Source organism: Peromyscus maniculatus, chromosome 8 (genome assembly GCF_049852395.1).
Source record: "Peromyscus maniculatus bairdii isolate BWxNUB_F1_BW_parent chromosome 8, HU_Pman_BW_mat_3.1, whole genome shotgun sequence".
Lineage (NCBI taxonomy): Eukaryota > Metazoa > Chordata > Mammalia > Rodentia > Cricetidae > Peromyscus > Peromyscus maniculatus.
In genome coordinates this window covers 90031260-90043054 of record NC_134859.1, presented here as the reverse complement: position 1 = coordinate 90043054, position 11795 = coordinate 90031260, and the positions used below count along the sequence as shown (strand labels likewise).

General features: G+C 45.1%; 1 protein-coding gene across 4 annotated transcripts in view; it reads left to right on the top strand.

Moving 5' to 3' along the window:
* The window catches only part of Eftud2 (elongation factor Tu GTP binding domain containing 2), a 50451-nt gene that overhangs the window by 5289 nt on the left and 33367 nt on the right, over positions 1-11795 (top strand). For 3 of the 4 annotated variants that reach the window (XM_076543453.1, XM_076543454.1, XM_006970578.4), the window contains 2 exons: positions 3768-3876; positions 11139-11304. In XM_076543453.1, the coding sequence (XP_076399568.1) occupies positions 3772-3876; positions 11139-11304 (271 nt within the window). In that variant the 5' untranslated portion in view covers positions 3768-3771. Of the gene's footprint in view, positions 1-3767; positions 3878-11138; positions 11305-11795 lie in introns of all 4 variants that reach the window. The other variant, XM_076543455.1, reaches the window with a different exon arrangement.

Here is an 11795-nt window from a genome sequence, read left to right as displayed (position 1 = left end):
AAGCAAAGGCTTTATTTGCTTAGGCTGGGGTATAACTCCGTGGTGGAATGTTTAGTAGAGTGTGAGGCCCAGGATTTGATCCTGAGCACCCTAACACACACACACACACACACACACACACACACACACACACAGACACACACACACTAGTGTAAGGGGGGCTTGGCAAGTGTATATGGGGGAATTTTTAGAGTGACAAGCAGATGATATTAAAGGAGAAATGAGTTAAGGTATAAATAGCCGGAGGACGATGGGAATGACAGGTACAATGGTTCTGAGGCAGAAATGAGCCTGGCTTGTTCAATAAACAACTTTCTGTAAAAGTGTGTGCCATCACTTGATGGGAGTTTTGGGAGAATGAAATGAACATAAATATGGTAGCGTCTTAGAAATAAAAACAGTACATTTGGCCAGGTGGTGGTGGTGGTGGTGGTGGTGGTGGTGGTGGTGGTGGTGGTGCACGCCTTTAATCCCAGCACTCGGGAGGCAGAGACAGGCTGATCTTTGTGAGTTCGAGGCCAGTCTGGGCTACCAGGTGAGTTCCAGGAAAGGTGCAAAGCTACACAGAGAAACCCTGTCTCGAAAAACCAAAAAAAAAAAAAAAAAGAAAAAAAAACATATATCAGAGTTTCTATTAATGATTTACGTTTAATTACCAGAGATTAGCACTCTAAATTTGTATTTTATTTAGTCAGTACTCAGCAGATCTCCTTAAGGTATTCATTCTACTACAAGAAATATCAGAATTTTAAACATTCCATTCAATTGACATTATTAAATCACTGTTTGCGCAAGGTGCTGTCTGGGGTGTTGGCAGGTGAGCACAAAAAAGCACAGGAATTCTCATACTCAGGAATGGTCACATTGTATGCTGACCAACATTTTGTTTGTTGGGTTTTGTTTGGTTTGGCTTTTGGAGACAGGGTTTCTCTATGTAGCCATGGTCTTCCTGGAACTTGCTCTGTAGACCAGATTGGCCTTGAACTCAGAATTTAGAGATCCATCTGCCTCTGCCTCCCAAGTGCTGAGATTAAAGTCCTGCACCACCACTGCCTGCCTGGCTGTTGTGTTTTGAGACAGGGTCTCATATATCTCAGGGTGGCCTTTAGCTCACTATGTAGGATTACAGGTGTAAGGCTCCATGCCCAGCTAATCATACTTTGTGTGTGTGTGTGTGTGTGTGTGTGCGCGCGCATATTTTTGTGTAGTGTAAGGGTACAAGTGTGCTATAGTATACAGGTGGAGGTCAGAGGCCAGCCGTTGGGATTTGGTTGGTGCTCATCTTTTGACCTATTTTGAGATAGGGTCTCCTTATCACTGCCGGTACCAGGCTAGCTGGCTCTTGAGCTTCAGAAGAATCTCTGCTTCCCATTTCCTGTAGGCCTTCTATAATTACAGATACTTGTGCAATTGCATCTGGCTTTGTGAGCTTTTACCCACTGAACCATCTCCTTGGCGCCTTTAAAAGTTTTTATGCCTTGACTATTCACTCCATTTTTCTACTTGAAGAAATATAGAGAGAGGTAAAGTGACTGCTCTGAGCTACATCATTGTTAGAGATGAGGTTAAGATGTGATGAGTCAGTCTTTAACCCCCAGGCCCGATGCTTTCCCCATGCTTTAGCTTTGTTACTTGCAAACTGTAGAGTTCTTGGTGAGAATAAGAAATAGTTAATGGGGTTGGGGATTTAGCTCAGTGGTAGAGCACTTGCCCAGCAAGCGCAAGGCCCTGGGTTCGGTCCTCAGCTCCGGAAAAAGAAAAAAGGAAAGGAAAGAAACAGTTAACTAGCATTTGGGATAGGGACACTGATGAAAGTGTAAAAGGTTAGAGTACCACAGAGAAATGAGACACTGGAGGTCTGGGAGAACCTGAAGGAGGTGAGGTTTAAATGGTTCCTTTGAACAGAATTTCAGTAATTGAAGTGAGAAAAAAAACCACAATTCTTATTCATTACAAAGGAAAATGAGTAATTTTGTAATGAAAAGCCTGTCAGCTGCCACCTTAATTGAGGGATCAAAGTTAACATCAATAAGGACAAGTTGGAATTGTATACCGAAAAGAGCACAGCATCCCTCTGTGATATCCCAGCCCCGGATGCATAACCTGGGTGTAATATAGGCAGGCAAATGCACATGAAGGGATATTCTTTTCTTTTTTATTTTCAAGACAGGGTTTCTCTGTAGCTTTGGAGTCTGTCCTGGACTAGCTCTGTAGACCAGGCTGGCCTCGAACTCACAGAGATCTGCCTGCCTCTGCCTCCCCAGTGCTGGGATTAAAGGCGTGCACCACCACCGCCACCGCCACCGCCACCGCCACCCAGCTATGAAGGGATATTCTACAAAATCATTGCTTTGTAATCTCCAAAAGTGGCATAAAAATCATGACTAAAAAATTGTTGTAGATTAAAAAAAGATAGCTACCTTAGTGCAAGCATATGATCCTGGTTTGCATCCTTGGCTGTGCAGTTCATTTTTATTTATTTATTTATTTATTTATTTATTTATTTATTTATTTATTCATTCATTCATTTATTTATTTATTTATTTATTTATTTATTTATTATGTATATAGTATTCTGCCTGCATGTATGTCTGCGGGCCAGAAGAGGGCACCAGATCTCATTACAGATCATTGTGAACCACCATGTGGTTGCTGGGAACTGAACTCAGTACCTTTGGAAGAACAAGCAGTGCTCTTAAGCAGGGCTCTCCAGCCCTGTGCAGTTCATTTTTGAAACAGTTTGTCAGACTTGGTAGGGCCTGTGTATTAGGTAGAATAGTCTGCCAGTATTAATTTTCTGATTTTGATTATTGTATTGTGATATTTTGAGAATGTTAGTATTAAAAAAAGAAGTGAGAGGCTAGAGAAATGGCTCAGCAGTGAAGAGCACTCGCTAGGCAGGCATGAAGACTGGCGGTCAGATCCTAGTACCCATGTGACAGTCCTTGTGTTCCCCAAAGGATCCAATGCTGTCTTTGATACATGTGCATACAGTCACACATAGACACACACAGACATGCACACACATACAAATAAATTTAATTGAGTAAATACATTTAGACATGGGGAGGGTGGACTGCGCATGAGTTACCTGTTATGTCAGCTTGCGGGGCAGAGGGAGAAGATCTAGAGTTTAAGGCCAGTTTGGGTAGCAGTGAGACCCTGTCTTTAAAGTTAAAAATAAAGCCAAGTGGGAATGGGGCGAGGGCTCAGTGGTTAAGAATACTAGCTGCTCTTTCAAAGGACCCAGGTTCGATTCTCACTATCCACATGTTAGCTTACACCCGGTCTAGAATTTCAGTTTCAGGGCATCTGACTTCCTCTTCTGGTTTTGTGGGCATCATGTCTAGGAACATGGTACACAGACATATATGCAGGCAAAACACCTATACACAGAAAATAAAAATAAATAAAAAATTGTAAATAAATAAAGCCAGGCATGGGACATATGTTTGTTATCCCAGCACTTAAAGAGACTAAGGCAGGAGGATCAGGAGTTCAAGACCAGTGTGAGCTACATAGAGTTTGAGACCAGCTTGGGCAACAAGAAGCCCTGTCCCTAAATAAAGTCAAGAGGGTGAGTGGGGGTGTAAATAGGTAAAATTAGAGGACAGAGAAGTGGAGAAAGTCCTGGGCTCTGGGGAGAGTCTTCGGTAGATTGGTCAGTCACAAGTTAGCTCCTGAGGGAAAGGTGTATAAAGGAGACAGGGTGTGATGCACGCTTTCAGGACTTGCCAGATCCTGACTCTTCTCCTCTTGACTTGTAGCATCATGGATACTGACTTGTATGATGAATTTGGGAATTACATTGGACCAGAGCTTGATTCTGATGAAGATGATGATGAACTGGGAAGAGAGACAAAAGATCTTGATGAGGTAAAACAAACATTGTTTTTTTTTTCTTTTGGGGGGTTGGGTTTTTGTTTTCTTTTGTTTTTTCCAGGCAAGGTTTCTCAGTGTAACAGTTCTGGCTATCCTGGAACTCGCTTTGTAGACCAGGCTGGCCTCAAACTCAGAGAGAACTGCCTTCCTCTGCCTCCCGAGTACTGGAATTAAAGGTGTGAGCCACCACTGCCCAGCTAAACATTGTTTTCTTTATCCCCCTCCCTTTTTAAACAATACTCCTGTAATAACCTACATGTATTTCTAATGTTGCCTTTTTTATAATATGACTTTTTTGGGATTTTATATTGGCCCCTAAAAGTTCAGAAGGGAATATAAGCGTTTCGTTCCTGAGGTAGTTTTAGAGTCTGAGCTCTGGTAATAGTTCTGGAATAACTCTTCCAGCTCCCTGCAGTATCTTTTCACAGTCAGGAGTAATCCCAATTCAGGAACCGCAGTCATCTGTGTCAGCGCATCTGCACGTTGAACTCCCTTGTAAACCCAGATTTTAAAAGAGGCATAGAAAGCCGGGTGGTGTGGTGACACACAGATGTAATCCCAGCACTCAGGAGGCAGAGGCAGGCAGATCTCTGTGAGTTTGAGGCCAGCCTGGTCTATAGAGTGAGATCCAGGACATCCAGGGCTACACAGAGAAACGCTATCTGGGCGGGGGGGGGGGGGGGGGGGGGGCATACAAAAGGAGGGTACAGATTTCTATTACTCCAGTTTAGGAATGGGAGACAAAGTTCAGAATAGTTTGAGGCTTGCAAAAGGCACTTTATTATAAAGCCAGGAATGTTATGTAATCCCAGCACTTGGAAATGGAGGCAGGAAATAAGGAGTTCAAAGTTAGCCTCAGTTTCATAATGAGTTTGAGGTAAGCCTGGACTATGATCCTGTCTCCAAAATATAGCTCTAAAGAATTAGTAAAAACTAGAGTTACAGGCAGTTGTGAGCTGCCATGTGGGTGCTGGGGACCACACCCAGGTTCTCTGCAAGGGCAGCAAATGCTCAACATTGAGCCATTTCTCCTTTATGAACCTTTTTAATTATTTTATATGCACGTGTAGAGTGTTCATGTGTGTGCAGGTGCACCTATGTGCTTGTGTGGAGGCCTGGGGACAACCTCTGGTGTCATTTTTCAGGAATGTTGTCCACCCTCCTTTGAGACAAAGATTTCTCATTGGAGCTCATCACTTCGTCTAGACTGGCTGTCCAGTTAGCCCCGGAGAGCCTCCTGTTGCCACACAAAGACATCTCTGCTTTGTTCTGTCCTTTCTAGCCTTTCTGTCAGTGACTTGCACACAGGTAGATATTGGAGCTGTTAAACTTGGACAGCACATTAAAGCTAACATATTAGATAACAGAATCAAAATTCAAAATGATCCCAGCAAATCTGGAATCCAGACTAAGTAAAGCCAGTATTTCATCCGGTCAGTGTTTGTAGAGCTTTTTACTCTGCAGAGATTCCTGATGCCAAGAGAGCAGGGCACAGCTTTGCCTTCCCGGAGGAGATGAAGTCCAAAAATATTTACAGTAGGAGACAAGTGCCAGTTAGGTGATACAGTTCACTACCATAATGAAAGTCTGCGAGGAGGCGTTCCTGACCTGCGTGACCAAGAGCCGCATCTAAGGAAGCGGCCTTCGATGTGGACCCAGAGAACGGGTGGGCAGCTGTAGAGACACAGCAGCTGACCAGAGGGTGCCCAGGTTGGAAGGCGAGAACTCTGGACAGAGTTCCTTTCCGGGGTTAAAAGTGTCCAAAGTTGACTGTGGTGATGATTGTGTAGTTGTGCAGGTGGACTAAAAACACTGACTGCGTTTAAGGTGGTGAGTTACAGCCCTTTAAATCTGCTGACACACACAGAGGAGAATGAATGGGGAGGGGCGTATGAGTGCTGCTCACACCTGAGTTGCTCAGTGTCTGCTGTCTACGTCTCTGCTCTTGTTTAATTAATTTATTAATTAGTCTTATTCCCATACTGCCACCATAATAGTCATTCTAATGACGTGTGTATGTGTTGTTGGTGTGAGTTGCTAAATATGTAGAGTCTGTACTTGGTGCATAAATCCTAAACTTCAGTACATGGTGGTATGTTATCGTATCATTCTCTCCATGCTGTCTCCCTCTGCTTTGTGGGGCGGTTGGGATTCCTCCCTGTCGCTAATCAGCGTCGGACGGCTGCTGCTGCTGCTGCTGCTCACGTCTCCCTGGTGTGCAGCCCTTTGTGTGTGTGTGTGTGTGTGTGTGTGTGTGTGTGTGTGTGTGTGTGTGCGAGCGCGCGCGTGCTGGGATTTCAACCCAAGGCCTTGCATTTGGTATGCAAGTGCTCTTCTACTGAGGTTTACATCAGCTACTTTAAAATACTTTTTAAAAATACTTTACTTTAAAAAAGGGGGGGGGGGGCAGAGACTACCTATATAGGCAAGAGTGCCCTGGAATTCACTATGCAACCAAGCTGGCCTTGAACTAATGATCCCTCTGCCTCAGTCTCCCAGGTGCTGAGATTATAGGAGTATATACCGTGCCTAGACAACAAGGCTTTTGTGATTTTTTTTTTTTTTTAAAGTTAGAAACAGGGTCTCTCATTGTCATCCAAATTGGCTTAGACGTCATTAAGTAGCCCGGGATGGCAGTGAACTCATGATTTTTGTGCCTTGGGATTACAAGATGACTCTTTAAATTCTGTATTGAAGTGCCTAGCAGTAAAGAGATGCATGTGATTTTGCTAATTGGGTGCATAGGATTTGGGAGCTTGTTGCCCATGGTGCCTGTAATCCTAGCAGTTGAAAAGTAGAAGCAGGAAGACCACAAGTTCAAGGCCAGCTTGAACTGCAGAGTAAAACCCTGTCTTAAAAAAACAAAAATTCCAGCACTCAGAGGCAGAGACAGGCAGGTTTCTGAGTTCAAGAGCAGCCTGGTCTACAGAGCGGTTCCAGGACAGCCAAGGCTACACAGAGAAATCCTGTCTCAGAAAACCAGAAACCAAACCCAAACAAGCTCTTTGGAGCTCAAATGCATGAAAGTTTGCAAGAAGGGTGCTCATCCGAGGGAGGGAGTACTACAGCGGGAAGGGTCCACAGCTAGCCGAGACAGTCAACCCTGCTTCTCCAGATGGCCAGCGTCTAGTCCTTAGAGGACTGCTGGGGTGGGAAGCACAGGAGGTGGCTAGAGAGTTGAAAGCCTGGTATGGAAAACTGGGAATAAGAGCCAGATGAGGTGGTGCACACTTTTAACTCCAGCAGAGGCCAAGGCTGGCAGATTTCTATGGGTTCATAGCCAGTCTGGTCCGTATGGCGAGTTCCAAGACAGCCAGGGCTACACAGTGAGACCCTGTTTCAGAAGTAAAAGAAGACTGAGAGGAAGGGATGACACAGTCAGAGCAAAATGCTGGAGTCCTTCCTTCAGTGAGCGGAGGGCTGGAGGCCTGACAACCAGCCAGGGGTTCATCCCAGAGCTACCAGCATTCATGTGAAGATGAGGGAAGCGAGGTACCTCGAGGAGTGAGTGATTCTTGTCAACAGATGGAAGGGAGTGCTGAAAGGCTGCTTGTTCGCTTTATGTGAGGCTTGTTTGAGCTACTGCATGATGCTCAGGTGGAGACATGATTGAGAGTCGAAGTCATTACAGAAAAGCCCACGGTTCCATTCCTAATGCATTCAGCGTGTGGGGCAGAGGACTGGCTTGGTGGCTGTTTTGGAGCCACCATCGGTAGGCTGTGTTTGAAAGAGCTGCCGAAAGAGCTAATGTAATCTCAGGCCGCGTTGTTAGAAGTAGAACATACAGATGGCAGGAGGTAGCCAGGCAGCCCACCACTGGAGGGATTTGCATTCTTAAAAAAAAAAAAAACTGGTTGACATTTTGGAGTTTGTGTGAAGGAAAGCAAACGCCCACCACTGTATCTACCCACCTCTCTGCGCACGATGCCTTCCGCTCTGTTCTGGTGGATGAATTGTTTTCAGTCAGCTAACCCCCACCCCCACCCCCGTCCTTCCTCACCACTCAAGCACTTCTCTCCTCCCTCTCCTGCACCATCAGTTTTCCCTCACTAGTAGGGAGACTTGGTACTCCACCTTAAAACCTTCTCGGCGCACACCTTCAATCCCAGCACTCAGGAGGCAGAGGCACAGGCCAGAGCTACATAATAGAATCTGTACTGGTCATCTTACCCAGTCTCAGGTGACTTCTGTGTCCAGAGACTCTGGGGTTTCTGTCTTCAAAAACCTTTCTCTTGAGCCTCAGCTTTATGTGTCCTGTATCTGACTTGGCTTCTCTCCTCGATGCCTGATGGAGAGGCGCAGATGTAGGCGCATATCTGCCAAATTCCGAGTCCCTCCCCATACTGCTCTTCAAGTCTTCCCACCCCTGTAGACCGGTGCCCTGCTCCAGTTGCTCATGTCAGAGGCCCCCTCTCCTCCTTAAACGTACTTTCATTCATTAGAAAACACTTGATTCTACGAAGTGTTTCTAGGCTTCAGCCTCTTCTCATCACCTTCACAGCTACCATGGTGCAAGCCACTGTCTCTACTAAACTCCTGCAGTAGGTTCCTGACCAACCTTCCTTTCAGGATGTTCCCAGGCTGGGAAACACAATGGGTCACCCCCTCCTCCCCCAACACACAGTGCTGAGCTTTGAGCCCAAGGCACTGAGCTATAACTGCTCCTGCGGATTACCCTAGTTGAAACTATTATTCTAGAAAACAGTGAAGGCAGGACCGAAGATACTGGCTCAGTTGCTGTACAGCATAAGGGCCTAAGTTTGGTCCCTAGAACCCATAAAGATACCAGGTGTGGTAGTGTTAGTGTGCTCTCGCAGACCCACTGCTGGGGGGGAAGACATGGCGGGGGGAAACGGGACACACCAGTTTCAGCTAATCCACAAGCCCCAGGTCACAGTGAGAGACTGTCTCGAAAGACAGCACCTTGCCAGCATAAATACACACACACACACAAAACCACTGGGGGTGGGAGGGGGTGGGAGGGTCAGATTACTTAAATGGTCTGGTAGGTCCTCTGTGGTTCCTCCTATGTGACTTCAGTGTACTCTTCATTGTTCCCTCGACTCCTAAACATGTTAGGTTCCTGGCTAACCCTCATGGTGTCCACGTTTGCTTGGCTGGAGTCTTTTCATTTGCTGTTTCAGCTAAATAGAATGTTCTCTCCACCCCCACCCCAAGACTCTTAGCTGATGAGGAATAGTTTTGCTCAGTGTTGCTCATAACCAGGAGTTCATATGTAAGGTCTTAACATTTGGGGCCAATTAATTATTTAGGCACTTAATCTAGTTGTTTTTAGGATATTCACAAAGTCATGGCACCATCACCACTATCAGCTTTAGAACATTTTCATCATCCCAGGAAGACTCTGTACCTGCTAACCTTAGCCTTCCCTCCGCCCTGTTTTCTTTCCCTTTGTACTTGCATGTAAATGAGGTGATACACCACGGAGCCTTTGTGTCTGGTTACCTCCACTGTGCATCATGTTTTAGAGTTGCACCTACGTGTGTCTGTGTTGTAGCAGTATGCACACAGATGATATGTGCATTTCATTTCCTTTTATTGCCAAATATTGTTTTGTATGAAAGCAGTATATTTATGACTACCCAGTCATAAGTTGGTCTATTTTTGGGTTTCTAGTTTTGTTTTTGCTATTATGAATAATACTACCAAGAATAATTATTTACGACAGGCTGTGATGATGCACACCTTTAATCCCAGCACTCAGGAGGCAAAGGCAAGCAGATCTCTGTGAGTTTAAGGCCAGCCTGCTCTACAGAGTGAGTTCCAGGACAGACTCAGAAGCTACACAGAGAAACCCTATCTCGAAAAAGCCAAATAATAATAATAATAATAATAATAATAATAATAATAATAATAATAATAATAGTAATAGTAATAGTAATTATTATTATTAATGTTTTTGTGCATTCGTAATTTTGTGTATTTGAGGTTTATACTTGTACCAGCTAGCTTTGTTTTTTTTTTTTTTTTTTTTTTTTTGGTCAACTTGACACAAGCTAGAGTCCTCTTAAAAGAGAAAACCTCCTGTGAGTTCGAGGTCAACCTGGGCTACAGAGTGAGGTGTTCCAGGAAAGGTGCAAAGCTACACAGAGAAACCCTGTCTTAAAACACACACACACACACACACACACACACACACACACACACACACACACACACACAGAGAGAGAGAGAGAGAGAGAGAGAGAGAGAGAGAGAGAGAGAGAGAGAGAACCTCAATTGAGAAAAATGCCCCTACCAGGCTTGCCTATGAGTAAGCCTGTGGTGCATTTTTTTGATTGATTGATGAGGAGGGCCCAGCTCACTGTGGAGAGTGCCACCCTGGGCTGGTGGTCATCGGTGCTATAAGAAAGCAGGCTGAGCAAGCCACGAGGAGCCAGCCAGTGAAAAGCATTCCATTCTTCCATGGGATCTTTTCAGCTCCTGCCTCCAGGTTCCTGCCCTGACTTCCCTCAGTAATGGACTATGATGTAGAAGTGTAAGCAGAAATAAACCCTTTCCTCCCCAAGGTAGTCATGGTGTTTTATTACAGCAATAGAAACCCTACCGTCAGTGTTGATGAGCACCTTTATTTCCAGCTCTCAGGAGGCAGAGGCAGGCGGATCTCTGAGTTCAAGGACAGCCAGGGCAACACAGAGAAACCCTGTCTCAAAAAAAGAAAAAAATAGAAACCCTAACTAGGACACCATTTAGGGCTAAAATTGTTGATTGTGTGTAACATTCTGTTGAACATTTTGAAGAGCTTTCCATGGCAGCACCACTGGTTCCCCACTCACAGCATGTGAGGGCCTTAGCTTTTCATTCTCGACAACACCTGTTACCTGTAACAAAGACAGTTTTCCAAAACCAATTTGTCAGTGTAAGAGAAAAATAGAAAGATACGGGTCTGTTCCTAATTTCTGCCTCTGGCCCTTGAATTTTGCTCTTAGAGAAAGTGGGTTTTTTGTTTTTGTTTTTCCTAATTGGCTGTGTTGTAATGAGCTGTTTGTTTTCTTTCATCTCAGTCCCCTGTGGCCAGTGATCCCATTAAGAGAGGGGCAGGTTGGTGCAACAGAGCTGCCATAGCCAAAGCCCCCAGTGTCCCTTCAGTGGAGGGTCTTCCAAGGAGTGGGGACCCTCCTCCCCAGCCCAGAACTTAAAGGAAGATGCAGAAAGTCGGTTCTTTCACAGAATGTGTAGTCAGTAGTCAAGCAGGAAGAGGGACCCCTTCTGTCCTCCCTCTCCCTTGCCTTTAGATGGATGAGGATGAGGATGAGGATGACGTGGGAGAGCACGATGATGACCACCCTGGCATGGAGGTGGTGCTGCACGAAGACAAGAAGTACTACCCCACAGCTGAGGAGGTGTACGGCCCTGAGGTGGAGACCATAGTTCAGGAGGAGGACACGCAGCCTCTCACAGGTATGGCTGGAGGAGACCTTGCCTAGCTGTCTACGAATCTTCAAAGTTCAGTCAGTGAATTGGGTGATTCTTTTTTCCTTTAATTTCCAGTATTATTAATGGATTAACATTCAGTTAACTTTGTTTTTTAATATTCAGCAAAACTCTCAGCTTGTTAGTAAACGAAGAGTTAGTACTTTTGACCTGTATCAATGGCTCAGCAGTTAAGAGACTGGCTGCTCTTGCGGAGGACCTGGGATCAATTCCCAGCACCCACATGGCAGCTCACACAGCTCACAACCATCTGTAACTCAGCCATCTGTCACAAAGGAAGATCCAGTGCCCTCTTCTGACTCCCGAGAACGTCGGGCATACACATGGTATACAAACATACACACAGGCAAAACACCCATACACATGAAGTAAAATAATTATATACACATGTTTTAAAAGGAGATAGTGCTGTATCTACGTCTCGGTGCTTAAAAACTGCTAAGTTCTCTCTTTGGTTT